The 26850-nt window shown below is 38.0% G+C and overlaps 1 protein-coding gene across 2 annotated transcripts in view; it reads right to left on the minus strand.

Moving 5' to 3' along the window:
- The window catches only part of CACNA2D1 (calcium voltage-gated channel auxiliary subunit alpha2delta 1), a 358692-nt gene that overhangs the window by 305037 nt on the left and 26805 nt on the right, over positions 1-26850 (minus strand). For both annotated transcript variants that reach the window (XM_059847448.1, XM_059847449.1), the window contains exon 2: positions 3162-3243. In XM_059847448.1, coding sequence (XP_059703431.1) covers positions 3162-3243 — 82 coding nt within the window. The remainder of the gene's footprint in view (positions 1-3161; positions 3244-26850) is intronic.

Here is a 26850-nt window from a genome sequence, read left to right on the forward strand (position 1 = left end):
CTGGAGCTGGAAGAAGAAATAAATCAGAAAAAAAGCTGAAAAATCAATCTGACCGTAAGCATTTTTAAAGCTTGAGGATCTGAAGGCAAATTCTGTGAATAAAAGTGACAAGCATGCAGGCATGCTGTTTTTCATGTCTTGTAGTCTCCATTTTTCCAAGATTGTGGTTCATTTCAGAAAGATCTAACTAAATGTTAATAGGCAGTGAGCAGGAAAAAAAAAAAAATTGTCATTCAGAAATGGGCAAGTGACAATAGCCTGTATACAAGAAGAGAGTGGGAGAGTGCAGGGGTTACACCTTGCAGGGCTTTGTGTTTTCCCTTGCAGCCAAGAGAGCTAATTAAAACCTCATGTCTAGAAAAAGCCATTGTGCCATGTAGGTCAAACACATGGCTTTGATATTTTACATGGAAACATCCCCCTTTCATGCTTCTAATCCTAGGATTACAGCACATATCGACCACCTTGTGAATATCATCTGAGACAGCACTATTTCCTTGAAGTCTGTTGTAAATTCTGGCTTTTCACTAGAAACTTACCTATAGTATTCACACACTCATGTTTTTGTCTTTATCCACATGAATGTCACTGTGGCAAAGCTGGTAGCACTACAGATTATTAGGCTTGGCCAGTAGTTTTCATTAAAAGACTGTTTAGCAGCTTGTAAATTTTCCAAATATTAACAACATAAACTAACATTTTCCTCAGGGAAAAAAAAAGAATGAAACATCAATCTCTTGGCTTTTCATTATCTATTTTACTATGTGGTCCTTACTCAAGAAGGCATAGCAAAATCGTTGAGACATTAATTCATTGTTTTGGTCCAGTTAGAAATCCTGTGTAACTCATTTTCCTGTTACCTATTCATTGTAGATTAAAACCTCAATGCTGTGTTTTTAAAGATATACTTTAGTCTTTAGTGTTAAAAAATCTAGCCTGAAAAGGACCTGAAGATATTTAATCAGCTAAATTGCTGAGAACACAGGTGTATTCTAACTCAGAGACATCACTCCTAGAGAATGCCCCACCTCCTCTGCAGTTCATGATCAGACTTGCTGTGGTCTCTCAGGTCTACACAGTGGGAGTAGGAGGAGAGGAAAACTGAATGAAGGACAAAGGGCAAGAGACTGAGATATGGAAACAGGAGATAATAGACTGGAAAAGGGCAAGCAAAGAGTAGAGAGAAAGTGAGACTGGAAGGGAAGGTGAAATAGAAAAATCATACAGGAGAAAATTACAGGTCTGGGACTGAGAATTAGTGATGGAGGGAAATGTGAGAAAGGGGAAGAGAAATTCTGTGGAAGAGAAATTCTGTGGATGAGAGTATTGTGACAGGCTGGCCACACACACCTGGACAGAATGTTTTGGAAATGCTAAGAAAAATGAAGGAGTTAAGAGAGAGGTGCTGATCTGGGAAAAGCTAAGGAGAAAGATCCTAAAATATCCTAAAATAGAGACATGAAACTAGTCTAAAATAGAAAGGCAGACTGGCAAAGCAGCAAAGGCAGGAGCTGCGACAGAAACATAGCATAGGTTGAGGAGAAATGAAAGCCAAGCAACACAGCAGGAAAGGAATGGAAAGTTGAATGGTGAATCAGTAGCAAGATGCTGAATGGAAGGGAAAAAAGAGACACAGCAAGTGCAGAACAGATCAGATCACAAATTAAATAAGCAAAAAATGGACTTGTAGCAGAAAGTCCCCACCAGAACCTAGAGACTGATGATTTGCAAGTCTCGTTGTTCTCTGTCAGCAGATAGATGTGCAATCCACCTGCAAAACCTCCAGTGAGAGCTCCATGCTTCCAAACCTTATATTTCCTCAGGAAGCTCAAGTGCTAGACATTTCTGCATTGGAAACCCATGCTTGTAAGAATCTGATGATTTGTGTAGGGTTTCAAGATTTTGTTTTCAGTTTTTTATGTTTTTTAAAGATTAAAACATGCATCTAAAGCATATGCCTTAAATTGTGTTGCAATATGATGCAGTCAAGTATTAGGAAAGGCCAGAACTAAAATAAATTCTGCAATCTTCATTTTTATTCATCAAGCATGCAGTGACACAGCTCTTCCTTTTATAAGACAGTGGTGATCTCATCTGAGCTAATGGACATCTGAGCTAAGCATCCACCCTCCTCTTATAGCTAGTAAAGACAAAATGTCCTTCTGGGACAGGATACACACAAGACATAAATGTCTGGGCAAAAGGTCATTACATTCAGAGGAATGCATTAATACACAATGCTAAATTTGACAACTTCACACATAATTTTTTCTCTGTATTTCTTAACATCTTCAAAAACCTTTTGAAGCTATCTGCTCAAACCTCTGCTATCCATTTCATGGATCATTTAGAATCATTTTCTAAAAACCAAATCTCAAGGTTTCACATCCAGTTCACCAGCACCAGGGGCTTTTGCTGGCAAACAATAGCTCAGTTTCCTGATGCAGCAGCAAAATTCCCTTCACCTTAAATCAGACATCCATCAGTTCAAAGAAAGAGCCATAGCTCTTTGGGATAGGGAGAGGTATGATCACATGGTTGTATACTGGATTGTGATGTATACATAGAGAATTGTATAGGCAGTAATTATGACATGTTCTTAATTGTGCCTTCATTTTTCTGCAATGGCACATGTGTTGTCACCATCTATGAATAGAATAATAACACAAAAATATATCAATGAGAGATGTGTAAATTCTTCTCTAAAACCAATTTAGTAATTTGAACAGGTGAATAAAAGTAGTTTTCATTCTCATCTGTGTTTCTGCTAACCAAAAGCTGCCTCATTTCATGAAATTTGTGTCAGAAAGATAGGTTCCCTTGTTAATAGAGAGCAGAATTCTCTACCACTGTGAATGGTTGCTTCCTGGATACCGTATTTGACAAACAGAACATAAAAGTGCTTGCTTCAGTGGAAGTGTTGCAACAATGGCAAGCCTTATGTCTGATACTGCAAAGCTGATTAAATATTATCAATGAGGAAGTGCTGCAACACTGAGAGGGAATTGATGGATGTCTGGTCTTTATTTCTCTCTCAGTAAGCACAGCAGAGTTTAATCCCCCAAAACCATTTTTGTATGTTGGGATGAAATGATTGCAAAGCCTAGAAGATGCAAGCCCTTCAGTTTCTAGTTACAGCAGCCTAGGACACCTCCTCTTACTTCAGCAAGCCGGTCCACTCCGCTTGCAGTTCGTGCGAGCGTCACGAGATCTTCTTGCATCTTATCCACCCATGCTTTTATCCTGCAGAAAACAAAAAAACAAACCAGAGGCATCCAATCAGATCACTGACAAATGAAAATGGCATACAAGCATGTAGCACGGAAAAGGGGAAAAAACAAAAGGGATAAAGTTGAATAAAAAACACAAACGTCTTCTCTTTGAGGTTTTTTTTTTTTTCTATTAAGTCTTGTTGACCAGAATCTGTTCATCCAGCTGTCTCTGGTGGCCACAGTGCTATGCCACCTGTAAACCCCAGAGTGCCATCGTATCCCTGTAGCCAAGCTGCAGCCAAGATCCCCACAACAGAGCTGGCACACAGCCTGCCAGGACAGCCTGCCTGCCCTGCAGCTCACTCCCAGAAATGCCTCTCCTGAGTGCCCCAAGGTCCTTCTCCCTACAGACACTGCAGTGGAAAACAGCAGCTGGAAGCAGGCTTAAAACCACACTAGATTTTCTGGCCTGTAGCATCTCTTCAAGGCAGTAACAGCAGGACAGGCAGCAGTGGCCACAAGCTGTTTTGGAAAGGCATGTTTGCTCCTGGCTGCTGTCACCAGGGAACAAGTGATTTGCTGTGCCTGCTCTGCTCCCTGTGCCCAGTAAACCTGACTCTCTGGAAAAGCATTGGATCCAACACAGTTTCTGTGCCATGTCACGTTCCCTAGCAGGAAAGGAGCCATGGTGAATGTTTATTCCAGTAAGATCCATCCATGTTCAGAAGGTTGTCTTGCTTGCCTAGCCAGAAGTTTTCACATCCAACTCAACTCTCACATTATCCCTGCCATTATGCCACTTTTCTGCTCTGAAACCTAGAACAGATAAACATATTTACCTCAGCCATTTCCCAGCCTTAATCTCATACCCCAGGGATGACAACTTAGATTAATTCATTAATAAAGACAGAATAAAGGAAGATTCCATTTTTGCTTCAAAATGGAAAATTTGGAAGACTGAGAAAGAAGATGGAAGACTGACTTTACTCCTTTTTCCCATGGTTTTAATGAATACATTTTCTGCTAATCCACAACCAATATCTTCAAAAAGCACCATCTCCATTATGGTCTCAAGTTGATTATTTTTATTAAAGGACCCTTCCTCATGCTTCCTTCACACATGAAAATCATATTTGCATTGACTATAGTAATTAATTGCATTATTGGTGTAGTGCTCCCAAACCTTCCCTTCTATACTTTGCTTTCCAAGAACTGAAATAAAAGAAATTAAATTCCTGGTTCAAGTCTCCACAAAGCCCTTTATTATATAAACATTTAGTTCTGTATAGAAATCAGATTGTGTAAAACCATGGTGCATTATGTTTGCCATGGCTTTAAGACCATCATTTGCATCTGTGCAAAGCATATTGACTCAAAAGCACAAGTACAAGCACAAACAAGAAAATGCTATCATTTTCCACTTTTGAATGGTTTCTGTTTTCCTGAGCGGAAGAATGAAGTAAATGAAAGGTGAAAAAGTGAAACCCATTACCCAAAAGTGGTTTCAAAAGCATAAAATAAATAATTGAACACACTGAGATTTTTTTATGATCCATTTCAGTTATAAAAATTGTGGGTGTTATTTCCAACAGGAGTCGATAGAAAAAAATCTGTGAGGATTGATTTTTAAATTGACTTTTTCCATTTCCTACTGCTTTATATTTTTACTAGAGATATTCTTCTCTGTCTTTAAAAAAAACTGGAATGGTGAAGACACATATTAGTTAACTAGTTAGTTAGTTAACCTGTTAGTTAGCTTGTTAGTTACTTAAATTTGAAAATTTAAAATCAGTAATTACTTACTATTACTTGTAAATTAAATATGCATCATATTTTCTCTTTAACATGAAAAAATATTGATTTTCAATAAATACTTATATATTGTCTAGAACTCCTGCCTCCACACAATTAGCCCACACCTTGCCTTTTGAAATTAATCACCAGGACTAGTTTTTGTTTTATTTTGGGTTTGGTTTGATTTTGTTTTAATTTGTGTTTGAGCTAGGCTTCTGCTCCAATGTCGATGGGAAAAGGCATGTGCAGAGCTGGCTCAGTCTCTACTCAGCCAAGTGAGCTGAACCTATCTTCTAAATATCTTCTAGTGGAGCTCTGGTCAACTTTGATTCCTAGTCCAAGTTCTCCAGCTTGACTTTTAGTCAGGTAAGGATAGAGAGTACCAGTCTGTAAACTGGATTAGGAGGAGGTACACCTTCTTCCTAACTTAATGGCAATCTCCTTCCCAGCTGTAATTTTAATGTAAATTATAAGGTTTCTTCCAATATATCCATTATATATTTACTTTAAGATAATTTTCTTTTTGATTTACTTTAAGATGATGTTGGAGTAGGTCTGTTAGAGCTTCTGTAGTGAAAACTGTCCTTTTTTTTGTTTTTTGCTTACCTGTAAATCTGGGTGCAACATTATCACAGAATTATGGAATCATAGAATAGTTTGGGTTGAAAGAGACCTTTAAAGGTCACCCAGTCCAATCCCCCTGCAATGAGCAAGGACATCTTCAACCAGCTCAAATTGTTCAGATGGCAAAAAGCAACAACATCACAAGTGTTGAGCTAGATTACTGTAAAAAGTAGAAATGATAAAATTACATTCTATGACTTTGAGGAAGCTCAGTATAATTCCTCTTGCTTTCTCACAAGAATTTGAATATGATTAGTAGTATTTTTAAAGTCTAATGTCAGGATTTCTGCATCTCAATTTGCTACCAGACAAAAGTGTACATTTGAGACACTTCATACTCCACATAGGCTTTGTTCTCAAAAATGGACATACTCACATTCTATATTTTTAACAAGAAAATTGCATAAAGTGTATAAAATAAAATTAGTTTTGTTTCTCTTTTTCAGTGAAGGACTTGTATTACCTCATTGTGGTTTTGGGTTTTTTTTTTAAGTGTATCTTTAAAACAAAATAAATAAGAGCCTTTAGGCACTGAAATGCTTGTCTGGTGCTCCTTTTAACTGAAGCCTGCAGTGCAATATCTGTCTGACAGCTGCTCATGGTCAGAGTTTATTTAACAATTGGAAAGCTGTCACAGCAAATGGGAGTCCCCATGACTTAAAGAAGCAGCAGCAATTTTTTTTTCTGCAAAGGGCACCAACAGAAAGCCTGTACAAAAGGCTGGTTTGTTCCTACCATTATTAGTTTGGCACAAACATTGCAATGGATGTATCACCTATTGTAAGGTGATTATGTTCTGCAGGACAATTGACTTTAACCCCCTTTTCCCACACACAGGTTGTCCCTGCATGAAGCAGTGACAAGACAAAAGGAAGGTGCACATGCCTTCCCACAGCAACTTCCAAGTGATCTGAAGGATGGAGGGAGCTATCTGATTAAAGACAGACAGACACAGGTCATTTACTGGGGGATTAGAAGGCACAACCCTGCTCCTGTCACCTGGGCTGTGATCAGATTGGTGATAAAGTAGCCAAAACACTAAAGAGCCATCCATCCACATTAGGTGATCAGCCAACTTAGTGAAACAGGTGTTTTGACAGCACAGGAAGATTTTGTTTTCTTCCTTTTCTTATTGTATTTTTTCTCAGTTTTTTAAAGCAGGACAATTATATTTGCTAAAATCAAAGGATTTTCACAGGTACACCCCTAGCCACACTATAAGAAGAACTAAATATAGCAGATGCTAGACTAAAAAAAATATATTTATTTTAATTTCATTAGAAGCTATTTTTATATTAAACCTGTACTTGCAGAACAGAGCACTGCTCATTTACAAGGGTTAAAGAAACCAAGACATCTCGATGCAGAGTAACCTGGCTATAACCTTTTTTTCCCCCTGCTGAAAGCGATGCAGTATTTTTCTGCTGACTTCAAGGTAGATTCATGTAATGATATGCCATATCGTTCTAGACCACTCACACTAATTTAAGGTCCATTAGCTGACTTCTGCTTGGATAATATATTATAATCTAAAGAGGCAAGGTTAAACCTTAACTCTGGCAATCGAAGTCACATGGTATGTTGGCGATCCACATCCAGTTCTCTACAGTTAAGATTACATTCAGCTCAAGTTCCCTTATAGCTCTTTTATATAAAAATAGCAGCAACTGAAGTAATGAAAGCTGTCAGTAGTGAGAGGAAGAAGTGTTTTCAAAATAGGTCAATATTTCTCTGATTATCAGAAAGGAAAAAAAATACATAACACACTGCTCCTGATTCAATTGAAAAGCGCTGTTTGGAAAATGAAGATAAATGAGATTAGTCTCGGAAACTGGGAGACAAAGCCTTGCTATATTTTTTCAGCCTAACCCCACTTTATTTTCTTGCTCAGAAAAAGCCTTCACTTTCAGATTTAGATGGTTTTTAGAAGATTTCCTGTTAGTGAAGGAGGGGGGAAAGGCTACAAAATTATCATAGCAGCAGGCTTCACAGCCATTCTTTGTCACTCTCAGGCAACACCAAAGGGCAAATAGAAATTCTTATAGTAATTTATAGAAGGCATGTGAATGGAAGTTACAACAGAATTACTAACACTCTACCCAGAAATTACCCATGTTCTGTATTTACACCTCTCACTGCACAACTAGTGATTTTAAATAGCACTGTATTTTTTCCATGACCTAAGCTGACAGCACTCATCTTTCAGGTATGGGGACAAATGGGTAGATTTATAGACAACCAGACTTTTGAAGGAGAAATAAAGGTAAGTTTTGTGAAATGCTGAAGAAGTTCTCATAATGTACCAAAATTCCACTGATTCTAAAACAGAATGAAAGGGACTGGATATAAAGAAACTGATGCAAAGATCACTAAAATCCCACGTTTATCACATCAACCTCACGAATGTCCACCGTCTCCATGGGCAGAAAATGAAAAAAAAAAAGGGATATATAATTTATATGTGACATTAAAACACAAGAAGGCAAAATAGTCCATCTACGGTTTTGTGAATTTTCCAAATCTTACAACAGTGTTTGTAATAGTCCAGTTAGATTGCACAGAGGGGATTCAATTTCATCATCCAAAGACAGGCTCACCCCATTCTATGACTTCTGTGGTTATGAACACCTCGGGGTGATTTACAGTCCTCCAATACTTTCTCTGTTGTTGGAAAATTTGCTAATGTGCTATGTGAAGGTACTTAAAACTATTAAGTAAAAGTACTATACATAGTAAATAACAGGTTGAAATTAATGTAAGGATTCAGAAATTTAAGTCAAAAGAGGTGTCTTCTGCAAGTGTTAAAGACCCTCCTTTTATTCCAATGCAATAATGATACAGGAATATATATCTATATCAAGTGCTAACTATCTGTTAAAAATATATCACACAATTTTGGACAAATGTTTGGAAGAATGTTTGTGAAATAAAAGCAAACCAAAGATTGATTCATGACATTTGGCTGTACTGAGAGAGGAAAATATAGAAGCTATGGGATCTCTGTGCATAAAAATGGATGCGCAAAATCTTCTGCATCTTCTGCTCCACAGGAAATGGTATTTCCTTTGTTGGCAAGAAGAAATATTAGTACTTTGTTTCTTTGCCCTCTTTGATGGTCTCATCTTCCCAAATGTGACAAGCTGCTGGCCATGCAAGGACCTCCCAGAAATAAGATGGCCCCAATGATCAAAGCCAGACAGCCCCTTTTATTCTTTCCTGATTTCAAAGCATAAAACCCTTGCTTGGAATAGTTATTTTACATTTCTTAAATGGAAACATTTGGGAAGCAAGACATAATTTCTCTGTCATATCTGTTATTCTGTAGACAGAAAATGTCAGTGTAGACAGAAATCTCTTTAGGATACATGTGGTTCTTAGTAGCAGACATCCTTATGTGGTTAGGCTATCCAGTCACAGAAGGTACAAGATTTTTCCATTTTTTTTCCTCCAAACGCTCCTTCTCCTTATGAACATAGTTCATCTCCATCATGGTCTTCAGAGAACAAGTTCTCAGCATTCCCAAATGACTGCTCTACCAGCTGTTCTTTCCAGGACTCCCCCTATACCCCAGATATATTGGGAACATTGAATCCAGAGATGCAGCATTGGTACAGACAGAAGGAGAAAGAATGGCCCTTTGACTGGGCCAGCAGCTCAGGATCTTTAAGTTCCACCACTGCCTTTCACGAAAAAGTCAGGGGCAAGTCAGTTGTTCACGGCACGTGAAGGGCAGATCCTTTTCTATGTACTTCTTTTTGAGAAAATACTGCTTTGAGAAGAATACTGAGCCCCAGTGGCAGGATTCAAGAGGGAAATGATCAGCTGTGAATGGCACCATGAGGTGCTGAGCCTTTGCCCCATTGCCCATAGAAGCAGAAACCTTTCTCCATTCTCAGCCAGGACTTCTAGGCCAAACCAACTCCTTCACCCCAACATCTCCTCTGGAGCACAGCCTGCATGGCTGTTTTGCTCTAATCTTCCAGCAAAACCTTGCCTAAATACCTCCATCAGAAGGCTTTACAGGTGGATCTGGGAAGAGCCCCCACTGACCCAGAGGCTGGACCTGCTGACTGCTGCTCATTCTCACTGAAATAACCTCTCCTCATATTTCAACTCTTCCTCTGCAACTCCACTTTACATTTTAACAAGTGTGTAGCAGATTCTTCAAAGCACTCAGATGTTAAACAGAAGTGATGAAGTAATTCCTTCAATATGGTGTCCACTTTCAAGAGCATGGTCCTATTATTTTACAGCCTTGTTCAGTATGAGCCAAGTGCCTAAGAGGTGTTTAACTACACATGTTCATAATTATAGTTTCTGCTTCACAAATATTTCCCCTTACTTTGCCAAAAGTGTTCTTTAGCAGTCTAAAGCTTCCTAGCAAATACCATGAAAAATATCCTCTCATGGAAATTACAGTTGCACAAAATATCATTTAATAATTTAAGATCAATCTTTAATGCAAGTCTGACAGAGTCAGCTGCAAAATTGCTATAAGCTGTGAAAAGGACTGCCTAAAAATGATTATGTTTTAATTATCAGAGATTATACTGCTAAAACAGTTCAACAGAGAAGACATAACAAATTTTCAACCCAAATGACTGCCAGTAGAGCTCAGATATGTTTCAATAAAGGCTTTTACAACACATGTAGTACCTTTTATTGTTTACCATTGAGGAAGCAGTCAAACTTTCCAAATCTAGTTACCATTTGTGTGACTGAGAAATATAAATTCAGAATGAAGACTCTCTAATTTGTTTCTAATCTTTACCAGATAAAAAGCAGTCATTTATTTTTAAATTGAAATGGTCTAACATATGGCCAAGGACATAGATCTCACAGTGGAGCAGGCATTGCTGGACAGACCTGGATGTACTTGCACTCACCAGAGATCCCCTAAAAGAGCAGGTAATATGCCTCTCATCACCTCTTTGCTTCAGCTCTGATAACTGGTATTTAATGTGTGCCCAATGCAACTGGACACTCTTTGATGCAATCCGGTCTCAGTAAAATTTCTCAAGTAAAAACACAGATATTCCACTAGAAAGATAAATGCAATGTGGTAAGGAGACTGAAATTGAATCTCACACACATCACTGCAGTTATTCTAGTACTTCAACAATGGAATCTGGATTAGAAGCAAGTCCTTATGCAAATTAAGATGTAAATGCTGCTATTTTTGATGGTTCTGTATTATATGGCAAATCTGTTAATAGCACAATGCCTTTGGAGAATAAAAAAGCATGTCTTAAAAAATGATTGAAAAATAAATCTCAGTTGTAATGGAATTTTACAAAGTGCTTAACAGCACAATTTTGCTAAGACATTTCAGGCAAACAATTACTTTATCGGTAGTGTTTAACATATCACACTCATACTTTAATCATAATTTATATTGAAATTACTTTTCCCCCACACTAATAAGCATTACATTTTAACACTAGTTAAAAAAAAAAAAAAAAGGATATTAAAATATGATACATTGGATACCAGTAAAGATTAAAGGTAAAAAAACCCTGAGATTCATACAAACCAGGAACATATTATATTCATAATCATGTATGTGCACTGATTTAACTGCATGAGTAATTCATCTAAGCCACCCAATTTATGCCCTAACCACTTCAGAATCTTTTTTTCACTCATATTTAATGCAGAAGCTGCACATATGTACTGGACTTGTCTGTTCTTCATACTGAATAAATTGTACAGGCCACCACAATAAGACACATACATTTATCTCCTTAAAGCCTGCAGTTAGTTTGATCTGCTGTTTTGATTTAAGTTATACTTACAGAAATGCCAAGATAAGCCTTGAGAGAAATGACCCTGTGTTCACCTCATTATGTCATCACCTACACTTCTGAGGAACTGAACAGCAAATCTTCCCCTGAGTTTAGCAACACATGGGTTCTGCCTTCAATCAGTGTTTCTAACTGACTTTGAGGGAATTGAGGTATAAATCAGCACCCTTATTAAAAATTGTTTGTTTGTTTTTAATTATTTGGGGGGGGGGGAGGTTTAGTGGGAAAAAATAGTATTAAGGTACTTTGCCTCTCTTAGAATATATTAGGCAAGTGCAACTAAGGCAATGACAGCATCATCAGGGAGCTGAGTTACTCATTCCTCTATTTTTATCTGATTGTCTGATGTAGGCTTTGCCTGTAGCAGCAGAAGTCCAACACCCAGGACTGACACTGGCACCAGCAAAACCCTGAAGTACCCAGCCTGGGCTTTGCTGCAGCAAGGTACAGGAGCAGGTGAGAAATTTCCCCCATGCAAGTCACACTAGTCACAGAATTGAAGTACACAGCAGAACTGGGAGGCTGCACTCAGACCCTAGACATTAGGTCTATTTTTTCTGAGTTGGCCACTTGCTTAAATGTAAAAGCTAAAAGTAAAAATTGAGAAATGTTTAAAAACAAGCAGGTGTTTATGTGCTCTGAAAGATAGGCCATGACTGTATATGGAGAATCTTCCTTATAAGTTTGTATGAAATTATTAAGATTATCTAAAGATACATTGTTTATAACAACTATTTAATATTAAATTCATGCTGAGAATATTCTATGATCATTTAAGCACTAAAAAAAGGAATAAAGATTGATGAAAAAAGTGTAGGGGCATTTTACACAACTATGAGCTTTTGGCTATCAAGCTTGAAATTTTATAACTTCCTTTCAAATGCATTTTTCTGTGGTGTCGATCCCCCTTATTTAATAATGTCAAGGCTTCATAAATAAAACATCTATTACATCAGATATCAGAATGTCACCTTCTGATAAACCTATGTAGTCTAAGAAAAAAACCCCACCTGACTTCAAATATGCACCATCAATGTACAGCTACTCTTCTTCTAATTTATTATATTCTTTTTAATTAAATACTTCAAGATTTTTTGTTGTACAGTCTACTCCAGAGCATACAACTTGAAAGCTGCACATCCAAATTAATCAGCTGAAAAAACATTTCCAAATATTTCCTCTGCAAATATATTCTTTTTTTCAAAGCCTGACTGCCAATGTGCAAAGTTGTCACCACCCTAATGTGCCACTGCTGTGGCATGTGTAGTAATAGCATTTAGAGTAATGAAGAGACTTTTTTTTTTGGGAAAGACCTGAACTGACTCCATATTCTGAAAGATACACACAATCTGCATTCAGTGCTGCCATTTAAAACAAAAAGTAAAATATCACGCCAGAAGATGCAAAGCAGAGATTACTGCACAGGCAAAAGAATGACACAGAATATTAAGTTCCTACAGAAATTAACATCAAAATTAGCACAGCCACACTGTCTTTAAATTCTTTCCATTTAACAAAGTCATGCTGAATTACACAGAGTTTTTGCTAAAGGCGCAGCTGGCACATCGTTGTTCCTGGGATGCAGATGCATATTAATGGCTGTGTGAAAAGGATAACAGTATATGAGGAATAAGCAAAGCATTCTTTTCCTCCTGGTTCAAGAGATTGTCAGTGTGTTTCCTCCCCTCCCCACACTGCAGTTTTCTGTCTTGAAAACATATGGTCAGGACTCCTGATCACAGGATCAGGACAATGCCTGCACAGGCTGGTGCAGAAGAACCTTAGATGAATTAAACCCATGGCTGTTTCTCCAGGGTGTTAGAGAGAGCAGCTGTGTATCAGAAGTGCTAGCATACTGTAAACTACCAGAAAATTTCAATGCAATTACCCTGTACAGAACCAGCAGAAACCAAAACCATATTGCAATCTTCCGCTTTAGAAAATTAACCTTTAGAAATGGCTGGTGTCAGGTGTTGCAGGCCAGTTCAGTCATAAACAACTGTGCAGGTCTTATATTTCTGTTGTAATCCTCCATTGGTAATTTACAGCACTTTTCTTAAATCTGAAGAAACTGGAGATTGAAGGATAGTCTTTAATGTCATTGTTTGAGTGATACGAAAGCCTTGGCTTCATTATTTTTCTTTCAAAGAACTCTTTTAGACAGCTCATGGATTACTTACATAAACCCTAGAAAAATAAGAGTTCATGTTCATGATGTTTGGGTTCCACTTTTGAAAGGCTGTTTGAAGAGACTGCAAGTGTTTGATTCAGAAAGCTCAGGCACAGAAATGGTTTCCAACTGTGCACACGGGGCTAAAGGGCTGTAAGGGTCACTTCACAGTAAAGCTGAACAAGAATGACACTAAATGTAATTCAGCTCTAAAACAATTCCTTCTCAAAGCGGCTCCGCTCTCCTTTCTCAGGCAGGGGTAAATGCTTGAAGGTCAGGAGGCCACAGTGCTTGTCAGTGCATTCAATGCACATTAAAAAGACAGGCTATTAAGGAAAGGTCTCTGACATTTACTTGGGAGACAACCCGCCCCTCTTCCAGTTGTCCCCTTCCCCATTTTCAACACATCTCTAATTAAACATCAATACAATGCAACATAATTGATGTAGTAGTCATTACTGGGAATTGCCCATTCTCCTATCAAATCAGAGTGTACAGAAAAGGCTGTGTTTGAAATGGGTGAACTTAATTGCCCAATGGTCCCCAAGAGGGTTGTACAAACAGATCAAGACATCACACACACACAACTGATCTCAGCTGTGACACAAGCTTTTTGTCACTCCCTCATCCATCTTTGCTTACTAGGGATAATGGAGGCTGGATTCGACACTGGACAATTTAATAAACAAGAACATTGGATGTGTTTCAAATGAAGCATCCCAGAATACAGGATTTAGTGACATTTTGATTAAAGGTCCACACATAACAAAGGCTTTTCATGAGGCAGCTGCTTAAAAGACAATCTATTTGAGCAAAACCAGAGCAGAGTAGCTGGTATCCCTTGGCAATTTACTGTGAAGCATTTGTTTGCTTCACAACGATCTGGTTCACAATCATTGTGCTTGCATGGTTGGTTGATTAAATCAGTATCTCTAGCAGTCATTACACACAGCAAAGGAAAAAAAGTCAACTGCTAAAGTAATGTCCTTTTGTGTTACACAAAACAGACATGTCAGGAAGGTGCTTTCCTTCTTTTCCAGCACCTTGTTCTCTGTTTCCAATTCCCAGTAAAAAGCACCGGGGTTTTTAAGTCTCAGAGTCACAGACAATATTTGATTAAGAAAAGTGTTAATCCAGAAGAGTGGTGTTAGCTGTTCTGAAGGAAGTGCACTGACAACAATTTAGTCACCAATTACAGATTCACTGATACTGATCTAGGAAAGTACTGAATTCATTTTAACAAAGGGAGGGAGGGAGGCAGGGAGGGAGGGAGGGAGGAAGGAAGGAAGGAAGGAAGGAAGGAAGGAAGGAAGGAAGGAAGGAAGGAAGGAAGGAAGGAAGGAAGGAAGGAAGGAAGGAAGGAAGGAAGGAAGGAAGGAAGGAAGGAAGGAAGGAAGGAAGGAAGGAAGGAAGGAAGGAAGGAAGTGGGATATAAGTGTTTACAAACAGAAACAACAGTAATTAGAATGTGATCATGCGAAGAACGCAAGTGTGCACCACAGGCTGCTTCTCCCATGCTGCAATCTGCACTGTGACAAGTAAAGAGATCCCTTGGTTCCAACCTGGGTTATCAAAAGTAGCTACAGAATATTTAAAAGACATAGAAAGGAAGTATTCAGGCAACAGAAAAATAGAAAATAAGAAATAGCTTGACAAGCAGGGAAAATTTCAACTCTGGGGTGTCATGCTGAATTTATTTAGGCCTGGCTGGGTGTTAGTAAGTAGAAGGGAATCATAGATGGCAGGGACAGAAAGTGGGAATGAAGGAAATGAAGGGACAGCTCTTATTTAACAAAAGCACAAACTAAAAGATTGAATTGCCTTATTTAAATAGACCTCTGTGAATGAGTGCATTTCAACTTTTTTAAAATTTTATTTATAAAATGCTTCCCAAGGCAGTTTCCAAACTGCTTAGTGTAAAAGCTGTCGATAGCATTAGAGGAAGATGAAGGACTCTTTTAAGCTAGGTGCAGTTTCTGCATTTCTCTTCGTTGTCAGGACTGCAATGCAATTTTGCTGTGACAACATACAAGATTCCAAGGATACACTCAACAGCTCTGAATATGTAATATTCTCCAGATGGGAGGGAAGGTAAAAACTTTTGTACAACTGTGTTCACCATGAAGATAGCTCTGAAACAGCAGAGCCATCCATATCTTTGCCAGACACTCATTCACAGTGTCACAATCTGTACCTTCTACAAAAGCATATTTCTCATAATTTTCTTTTTACTTTTCTCTGCATCTGACATGTCAGGCTAGCATTTTCTTTATCAGAGTTCTTTCTTACTTCTTCCATTAAATGCATGTTTAAATAATATTCACAGCACGGTAAGGTGAGTGCCACTTGCTTGTTTCAAAATACTCTCTCACACACAAGTATGTTTCATGAATTCATAGTACTTGAACACCTTACACAACAAGTGTAACTCAAAAAGAACTGCCTGCAACCGAGCACTGACCCAATCAGCTGAATTTTGTCAAAGATTCTAGTTAGATTGCACAGAAATCATCAATTAGGCCTCAGATTCAAGGGGTTTGAAATGTATTCATATGACATGTAATATTCAGAGTATTTTTTATTTTACCTTGGCTTTTACTGGGTTATTTGAGAGCACTGACAACAGCATTTTTAGTATTAGCCCAGTTTCAGAAGGCAACCAACCCTCTCAATGATTTTACTGTGTGAAATTTAAGCAGCAGAAACAGGCAGGTGCTTTGTGCAGACAAGGTATGCTAATCTGGCAAGAACTAAGGGTGGTTTGTTTGACTGATACACCTTCTGTTCTCTGTTACATGATTAGAGATAGAGGCTATATCTGTACTGTAACTTTACACAGGGCTTAGTGCTATGGAGCACAGATGACATCTCTGAATGTTTTCCTAGGACAAGGCTGAGATCTCTTTCAGTGTCTAAGGAATCTGTGCACCCAACCTCCATCACATTAACAACAATTGAAAGGACACTACTTTAGATTCTTGCTGCAGGTTTTCTGAATTTCCTTTCTGGAAGTTTCTGCCTCTTGCCATTGTGTGGGTAAGTGGAGTGCCTGAACTGGGCATTCTGAGCTGTGCCTCAGGATTGTGTCATGGGGTACATAGCACAGGAGCTTTCACAGGAGTCAAAATCCTCATAGTTGCTTTGCACAAAAACACCATTCCTACACTAAATTGTCAATCTGCCTCTCCCAACAAAACTCCCCTCTGGAATTCAAGTGAGAGTTTGAGAATGGGCCACTGCCACATCCACAAGCACCCGATGTGGATCTGTGTGGCTACAGGAGAAGGTAAACAGAGACATCTGATCAGCTTCCATTTGCAGAATTAGCACATCCTTTCTGTGTACTAGCAATCATGACTGCAGTAGGCTATCCTGAAAGCATTCTGAGAACAGCTGATGTTTAAAAGGCCCTGAGCACAAAACAAAGTGGCACCATCAAAATTTTATCAATTTATTCCTCTTTCTGAGCATGTTGCTGAAACATAACCCCTTTTCATTTAGAATAGAGTGCTGTGCTATGTGGGATCTGTTGCCTGCAGTACAACTGATGATACTTTAGATAAGAAGGATGAGATAGCTTTCAGTCTTACAAAGGTAACAGACCACTTTAATGAAAGTTTAGAATTTGTGTTTAATATTTCATCAACTTAATACTTTGATTTATGTAGGCTACTGTATGTCCTCAAAGGGAAAGAGGAGAGTACTTTCATAGAAGAGCATTTGGGGAGAAAAATGTTGACATTTCTAGTCAAGTTAAACTCCTAATTGTGTATAAATCTTTTATAGTTCTCCTGTTTCTCTGAATAAATTACTTTCACATTGCAACAACAAAATCAGACATTTATAAACCACGGTTTATGATAAAAACTCATCATAAAACACCAATACAGAAACAGCACTAGTGTCAGACATCAAGAGAAGCATTACTGCACACACAATACAGGTCTATTATCCTGTTCTTCAACACTGTAGAAATCCTTTATTAAGACAGTTAATAGCAGTTCTTGGTAAAATAAATGGAGGCAAAACATGATAAGGCCATAGAACAGAGTAATAGACTTCAGCACAAAAGTAATGAAATTCTTAGAGATGGTGTCATATTTGGGTACCTGCACCCTAGGTGTTGTTAGCTGAGAAGAAAGGTCCATGTATACAAACTGTAATATCACAATACACAAGGGGTTTCTCCATACACACTCTCTTTTTATAGTGTACAACAATGAGATATTGAAAATGTGCTGTAAAATATCTGATAGCTATCAGCTTTCCTATGCAAACAAGGTATTGGCAGCTCAGTTACCACACCCTTGCCAATGCTGGATAAAAAAAAAATCAAGTAGCATGTTCTGGACTAGCAAACTGTGAATCTGAATCACTGTTAAAATGAGATTACAGTATTCTCTCTTCTCCACTTCTGATGGAATACCCTGAAGTTGTCTCTTGCTCCACCTAAAATGATTTAATGTTTAGCAAATGCACATTTTCACCTCTGACTGATGACTTCTGCCACGTCCTTTCAAATGCCAATCCAAAAAGCATGTCAGCTCATCATCATTCACATGTTCATTGGCAGTGGTCTCAAGGAGGGAAAGTGGGCAGATTGACTTTGTTCCCACAAGAAAAAAGTAAGTGACCTATGAAATGTGAAGTTGACCTTTTGTTTGTTATCAGTCATCTGGACAAGTGAAAGGGACCTCCCTCTTTATTATGCTTATTGGCTTTTTGTCAACACTACAAGCTCCAAATAGGTATTTCCTGAAAGGCTAAACAAATTACAACTAACCTGCCAAATCATAAAGGAAATCATGGCAGAACCATGAAAAAAATCACCACTCTGGTCATGGATTCACTAGACTGTTGGGCAAATAAGTGGGAGCAGAAATATCTTAGTTCTGCAAACCTCTAACCTCTCCAATCCCCTGATATTCAGAGCAAAGCAGGAAGCAAAACCATTCAGAGCAGTTGTATCTCTCCACATCCACTCAAATCTGCACTCAGTTGACGCACTAAAGAGTTATCTTATGCCACATTATTTTGCAGTATGTTTACTCTGGTGTAAGTTGATTGGGTTTAAAAACTTCCACCACAAGCATGACATGGCAATACCAAAAGCCAAGTCCTACTATTCCACTGTGAAAAAACTCACATTAACCAACAAGCCATTTAAAATTTCAAAAGAAACGCCAACAAATAGCTTTGTGTGGGGCTTTATTTAAATTATAATTCATTATTTATTTCTAAAGCTATTTGATTATGGATGAAACAAGAAGGTCCCTTCTCCTTTCCAAGCTTGCCTCTCCCACAACACAGAACAACTCAGAGACAAACAGCTCTCTGATTTCCCCATGCCATCTTCAGGTACTCCAGGCCACAGGATCTCATGGAGTGGTCCTAACCAATTCTTCCAGAGCTGTGTCTACTCACACCTCCTCTAGGCAAATACCACTCCTTACAAAGTCAGAAAATTTTACACTTGATTTCTCATAAAAAGCTTTCCTTTTTATTCATGGCAGTATGCCAGAAAGACTAAAACTTGGAGAACTACTGAGGTCAGCTGTCTTGTAGCCTGATCTGAATAACCTAAACTATTGCTCTGTTTTACAGAAAATTATGAAGTTCCTCATGCACTGGCTCATGGCCTCTTCCAATAGTTCTCAGCTTCTCTCATGGATACCACTGAGTTCATTGGTTTAGCCAAATGCTAAACACACTCCCAGGCTCCAATTAACTAGCAAACAGCATGAGTTTCATTTGTGCTGTGTGCTTTTCTATTCCTACTGAGAAGTCTCTTGGTCCACACATCTTCTGCTAAAGGTGGTTTGTGCTACAGGTGGTTTGTGTGCACTTCTGTTAATCCTTTGATAGTCATCTCTGTGACTGTGCACAGTCTACTCAATGGTTTAACTGCCTAATCAGCCACAAACTCAAGCTCACACTACTTAGGAGACACACATATGGTAGACTTTGTATTTTTAAGACTCACATAACACTGTCTTAGCCTTAAGCAAAGAAAAAATGGATGATATGACAGGTTCCTTTCAGCCAAATTCTATTGATCCAGTAAAAATCTTACTGCAAATAATTGCACCGTTTAAGGGCTTAAATTAGAGGATTCTTTCACTGCACTCACTGAAGCCTAACTAAAGAGAGAAAAAAGGAATTACCAGCAGGCATTTCAGTAAGTTCTTCTTATTTCTTAAAAAATAATTTTGAAAATGATAAAGCGAACTTACACATGTGCTCCAGGCAAAACCCAACCATTTCCATTCTCCCTAAAATTTCTTTAAACACAGTGAAAGAAGGAAGATCAAAAAAAAACTCCTCAAACCTGGTAACAGAGAAACACAAAAATCTTGTTGAAAGCAAACATATAATTTCTCTGTTTTCTGTACTTTTTTCACATAGCTCTGTTTCCAAAAGATGGAAAGCTTTAAAATACTTTCACTGACTGTCCACATGATTACTTCCATGGCTCTATATAATCAATTACTTTAAGTAAAAAGCCACTCTAACTAATGATGCACATTAAAATTGCATCACTAAATAAGGAAGCACCTCAAGGAAAATCACAGCTCATGACCAAAATGTTCAACATAGTCTTTGAATGTTAGCAGTAAACAACCAGAATTCCTTGAAACAGAATGAACACTCTACTGCACAAAGTAAAGGCATTCATAATATGGAGCTTGACATGCTGGAAGCAACAAAACAACAGTAATTGCAGCTTCTGTTTGAAATTCATTTGGGGAATTTGATGAGCTCCTTTTTCAATTCTGTGTGCTGTAAGATAAATTATAGTGATGGATATTTGCACTCAAGCAGTCATGTAGGACAGTGGCCACTGGATGACATAAGAATATAGCAGACAGTGCTCATTACAAAACCATAAAATAGTTCTTACAGCAGTTTTACTAAGGTTTTTTAAATGTAATTATATGCAGAATTAATAAAATATTTCTAACTTTCAGGAGCAAAAAGAAAAGAAACAACATGAGAAATGTTAGTATTTTCACAGCAATTTTAAACAAATCTCAGAGTTCTTTAAATGGCTGCATATGTCTGTGCCTGTATCTGTATATACACACACAACTTTACATATAAACACAACTTTACAGAGAGGTCTTTTGCAATGATTCATGAATATATCAAAGGATTAATTCCCAAAACATTTTAGCAGTAACAGAAGAATGTGATATTTACACAACTCAAATTCACAGTTACTCTGGAAATTGTTTAGAAATAAATATGAGTAGTTAATGCATAGTTCACTATTTCTCACTCTCTGTTTTAATATAAGAGTTTTTTTTATCTCTACTTCCATAAAAGGTACTTAGAAGCTTCATGTCTTTATTACTTTTCCATGTGTGTCAAACCACTGCTGTAAATAAACCCACATGGGTTTATTATGGGAGGAGAGAAGATTTAGAGACATATCTATTGAAATACATCACTCTATCTAGAAAATAAGGATCTAATATTTTTGTATTAGACTACTATAAATCCATTTTAATATTTTCCTGTCCTAACTTAATCCTGTGAACTGTTCTGTATAAGAAGCCTCATGTATCTGCATGGAAACAACAAAAGGTAATGAGTAAAAATAACCTGCACCTTCCCACATGGAACTCCATACAGAACCACAGACCAAATCTACAGCTAATAGAGCAAAAATGACAGTGGCAGCATCAGCTTTCACTGCACTAGCTAATAAAAATGGCCAAATTTCCACACTGCATGTGCATGTATCTACTCATCATCCCACTGTGGATTTCCTATTCAACCCATACACAAGTTCCACTCCAGGCATTAGAAATCCAGTGCAAAGAAAAGCCCCATGGCAAGCACTAGAGACCTGCAGTGCAGACTGGTGGATGGATTTCTGCTGCTGTTTCAGCCTGTATTTTCTCAAGCAGATACAGATTATTCTAACAGGCAGAAGAGTCATCTAGGGGCAAAGTTTGAGCTGTGATAAACCAGCTTAATGAAGAAAAGGGAAGAGCTCTTACAGGCTTCAAAAGAACTAGCTTTGCAAAGTGTTGAAGCACACATAAAATTATCTATAAAATTTTGTCAAGTAAATCTCTAACACACTATTTTAGAATTTGTATCTATGTAAGAAATCAGAGCAGTACTCCAAAAAGCCAAAATAAGTTGCATCTGTATTACAGCTGAAAAAGCTTTGCCAGATAGGGAAGAACCTAAAAACTTCCTTTATTATTATTTTTTTAAATTTGCCTCCTGAAAAGAACAAGGATATTCCATGGCCTGGAGGGTCTTTTAAATCAATGCAGGGATTTTAAGCATTATCATTATCTTCAACCTCTAGTACTGAGGAGAACCCATAGCTGATTTTCATGTGGGGAACTTAAAAGGATGAGGAACTTAATCTCCACATCAGCAAAGTACTGATAAAAAGACTGACATCTTACAAGATTATCAAATTAAGATAATGAAGCAGATATGGTGTGCTACATGAAGGTTGATTACTTATATGAATGAGGACTAAAGTATTACACAGAGTTTGAAGATAAGGCACAGAAATCAATAAGAGATGAGCTGGGAGAAGGAGGCTTGGAGGAACCTGGCACACAGTGGTAGTAAAAAGCAGCTTGCTGACTTGGACAGATATTATTCTGGGGTTCTACAACATGCTACAGAAGCAAATACTGAATTTTATTGGAAATAATTATTTATTCTGCAATAACATGTACGATGCCATAAACCATGCTATCTGTCAACAAAACCAGGGAGTACAAAGATCATCTCTGTAGCAAGAAGTCATCAATAAAAGTGTGAATCTTCTTGGGAAATTCTGCTTCCAGCTGGCTAGAGAAGAGCCATTTCCACCCTAAAACGTGTGTCAGCCCTGCCTGGTGGCCATGCTGTCCCAGCCTGCCTCCCCACAAGCCAGATGAGGCAGCCCAGCACTGCTGCAGCCTGGCTCTGCACACTCTGGCTGCTGCTGATCCAGCAAAGTGAGCTTGTGTTTGCCCAGACACACAAAATACACAAAACTCTCCTGTTTCTGTCAGCCTCTCCCAGCTCAGGTGCAAAGCAGAAGTGCCAGGTGTCAACCACGTGCCAGGCAATCCCTGCTGCCAGCCCCTGTCCTTACAGGAACACCTGAACTGCTCTGGCAATACAATTGTCTCACATCCTTCCACCCTCCAGCAGAGAACTTTGGATGTCCATCAAAACAAAAAGAATCCAACAGATATCAGTAACAATGCAGGTGTTAAGCAGTTAGGAAAAAAAATTAAAACCACACAAAACTTAATGCTTGCAAAGGGTTAGATCAGATCAGAGTTTGGCCTGCAGGCTCACAGCTTTGTTAATTATTACAAACATTATCAACCTTGAGAAGTGATGCCTGGGCTTACTGAGGATATTTTATCCATTCTTTATGTTAAATAGAAACCCAGTAAGTTTCTTTTTTTTTTGGTGAGTATAACAGAGTTCAAAGTGAGAGAAAAAAAAAAAAAAAACGAAAAAGAGAAACCAACAAAAAAACTCTCCTGCCAGAAATCTGCACCTCAAGCAAGATAACTACTCTGCTAACAAATTAGTCCACTGGAACCTCACCATATGTTGCTCGCACAGTACCTGTTGATATTTAGGCTTCGGGCAACCACAGAGGGATTTAGAGAATCCTGATGCTGCAGCAGAGATGTAAAACTTTTATTAAATACCATATTTAAGAAGATGACCTTCAAGCAAATTGCCTGGCACATATGCTCACCCTCATGCAGTGTGCTAAAGTGACTTGGCAAGCCGGAGCCCCGAGACTGAAATACTTCAGAATAAAACTTCAAGAGCAAGATGATTTTTTTTTCTGTCTTTCTAGAACCTGTGCCAATGTTTTACCTGTCACAGGAGAATAAGTGTGAACATCACCTCTACCCATTTAATTTCATCTTCCTGGCATCAATTCCAAAGGGCCTGTTGTTCAACCAGCTCAGAAGCCAGCAGCTCCTTTACCAGTGAAGACATGACACTGTGGCTCTCTAATATTGGCCCTGACAATAGCCCATAAACTGTGGCCTGAGAAACCATTTCTAGAAGCAAAGAGACATTCAGATCACAGTGATGTTCACTCCCTAGTTTATTTATTGAGAGAATCATGCCCTCCAGGTCTAGTGCCATCCAATCTGGTGTGGGACTGCTGGGGTCAGGGCAGACCTCCCAGGTACCTGGGCTGCTGGCTGGAACCAGCAAGGATTTAGCACAAGGACTAACAGGCTTGTGGCTCCCAGGGAGAACATATCTCCATGTCATGTGAAATAGCCAAATCTTCCATCTTCATCACATTCAGAAGAACTACGTGCTCTCTATTCATACAGGCAACCTCTCTTTGCATTTCTGCCTTTAAACAGTAATTTTTCTAAAAGTGAAAAGTAAATCAGGTTTGCTTGGAAAAATATCACAGGAATTCATTAGAACACTATTAAAAACATGCAATATCTGGGCACTAATTTCATGGAAGAGACATTTCTGACAGTTATTTAGGTTTAAAAATTTATTATAAGTCCTTCATTTACAAATAATATTTATCCAATAAAGATAATGAAGAATTCTCAAAAAAAAGAATGTCTCAGCTAGAAACAATATTTTTAAAAAATCTGATATATTTTTAAATCTTAAAATTTCTTGCAAAGTTTCTGTTTATTCATTTCCAGCCTCACTGGTTTTCTGTCTGTCCCAGTTATGGTCTGCTACATGCAAAGTAAAGCAAAACATACCAATCTAAAGAGCAGTTTAATATGTTTGAAAAGTTTGATAAAAATTATCTTACCCTATTTATTATTTTCAAACAAGCATCTATTTACCTTCAAGTGTCAGCTTGGACTGACAGTTTTCATTTACTTGGGGCTTTTTTTCATTAAGGAAGGAAACCTGAAAATTGAATTGGGAGGGATATCTAAAGAAAATCTTACCAAAATGTTTTGAACAACAAAGTAATCAATTTAATAATTTGTCAGAAAAGAAAAGACTGCTTCTTAGAAGAAGAAAGAAATTGCTCCTGCTTATTTTTGTCCATGACTGCACAACATGATGCAGAACTTACTTGGTTTTCTGTGGAGAAAAGTTTTTATCTTTACTGTGAAGACCCATTAATTTCTAATTCCCAGAATTAACTAAGAGAGTCTAACACATAAAGCTTTGTGTCTTACACATTTAATGCTTGTCTTGTATAAATCCCTGGGATCAAAGTCAAGACACATTTACAAGTTAGATCCTTCTGATACAAGTTTGCAATGTCCTGTATCATCATTCTGAAAAGGACATGTATAAGCAGCTTCTGCAAGGCTCTCTGACAAATAAAACCTGCTAATAAAATAGAGGCAGAAATAAAAAGAAGGGATAAATAGGGGCATTGTGGTGCTCAGGCTCCAACAGCCAGAAGAACAATCAGGACAGATTATTGGCCTCTTCTCTTTCAGCCTCTTCAACACAAGACTGGCTTGAAAAACTGATCTTATTTAAAGAGGTTGAATGGAAATAAAATGCCTACTCCATGTGGGTAATCACTGCTCTCTTCATCCTTTGAGTCTGAGTCTTTACTGAATTATGTCCTTCAGCTGGTCAGGAAATTCTCTAATGAAACGTAGCCCCAGAGCTGGAGGAGAGGTTATGTGCTGACTATAGAAATTCCTGTGCAAGGTGTCACATCAAGCAGAAAGTGAAATCAGGCAGCCACACTAATCTGTGCTCTAGGTCACCATACTACCTTCTGCAAGGCTTGAAAGCCTGCTGGTACAAGTATTTTAAGTTCTTGATGTTTTTTTCTAGGAAAGGAGAAAATTCAGGTCATATGATTATGAACTTCACCATCACACCATAAATACATCAGAGTTCCATCTCGTTCCATCCTCCAAGAAAATTATTATAGGGTCATTGTGATGGTAGTACAGACTCTGTTCTGAAATACTGCAACACAAATCTCCACCTGCAACTGGCTCTTGAACTCACATGGGAGACATGGCCCAGGGAGAAAATTATCATCTGCCAGCTAATTATGTCACTTTTGTAATCATTACTGATGTTTTGTGACAAAGTCACACTCAGGGGCCCTGAGCCATACTGCTGTTCCCTGCCTGCAGTTCTGTCATTGTGGCACCAGAGCACCCTGCTTCACAGCACCCACAGATGGCAAGGAACTGGTTTGATCTTGCTGATGGGGGAAAAGTAAAATAAAAAATTGCAATAATAATGATGATGATGGTTGCTGGAATTTATTGTGCATAATATGTAGGTCTTTAGAAATTTTTCTTGCCAGTCTCTATTCTCACTTATGATCTTAAACCTTTTTGTAAATATATTTCTCCTCCTGCTCCTTAGTTTAATATTATAATTTTACTACTTTCTTCTGGGCACCTGTAAACCCCTTTTCCCTGTTTCTATCATTATCTTGAAGGTGTTTATATACAGAGAATGACTACAGTCTTCCCTCTTCTGAACTAAATACACTTAGCTTTTTTTAACCTTTTCCAAAGACCTACACTCCAATTTTTAGATCTTTAAAGATCCCTCAGATCCTTTTTTTTTTCTCCAGTTCTTTCATACTCACATCCTTCCTAAGAAGCTGCAGAGAGAATTCAAATGCACTATAAAAGGTATCTACAAGTCTACATTTAATGTCCTAAATTTTCATGGTTTATGATTACAGCTTTTCTAAGAGCATAATTATTCTGTACTAGTATGCAAAACATGGCAAAATAGACTGATTTTCACAACTGGCTGAATGGTTACTTTCACAGAAATCTAATCTCAAACACAGAAGCCAGAGGCACTTTGGGAAATGCATAGATGCTTATCTAAATACTTTGTTTCATTTTGTGAAACTTTTTCTTTCTTTCTGAGAGGATGTTTATTTCCTGTAATGTGGCTATTTGTCCACCTCATATCAGCTGCCCCCTTTTTTGCCTGGCAGTAGTTTCCAAATAGCTCTTCTCCCCAAAAAAAATTATATATTCTTCTATCTTCTTCCCTCAAAATCATTATTTTTAATGAATTAACAATGAGAACATTGCACAGATCTTTTCCTAGACTTTCCAAGACACTGTGCAGCAAGGTCAGCTTTGTTCATTTTGTAGTCTGAATGGTCTCAGTACTTAAACACTGTTTTAATGGACGATTTCAGACTTTTATTATGCATCTTCATATCAATCACTTCTATTTTCTTTTGCTAAAAATGACTACATTTATTCAAAGTATTTGTTTTAACAGTGTATCTTGTTACTTCCAT

The sequence above is a fragment of the Haemorhous mexicanus genome, chromosome 5 (genome assembly GCF_027477595.1).
Source record: "Haemorhous mexicanus isolate bHaeMex1 chromosome 5, bHaeMex1.pri, whole genome shotgun sequence".
In the NCBI taxonomy this organism is placed as follows: Eukaryota; Metazoa; Chordata; class Aves; order Passeriformes; family Fringillidae; genus Haemorhous; species Haemorhous mexicanus.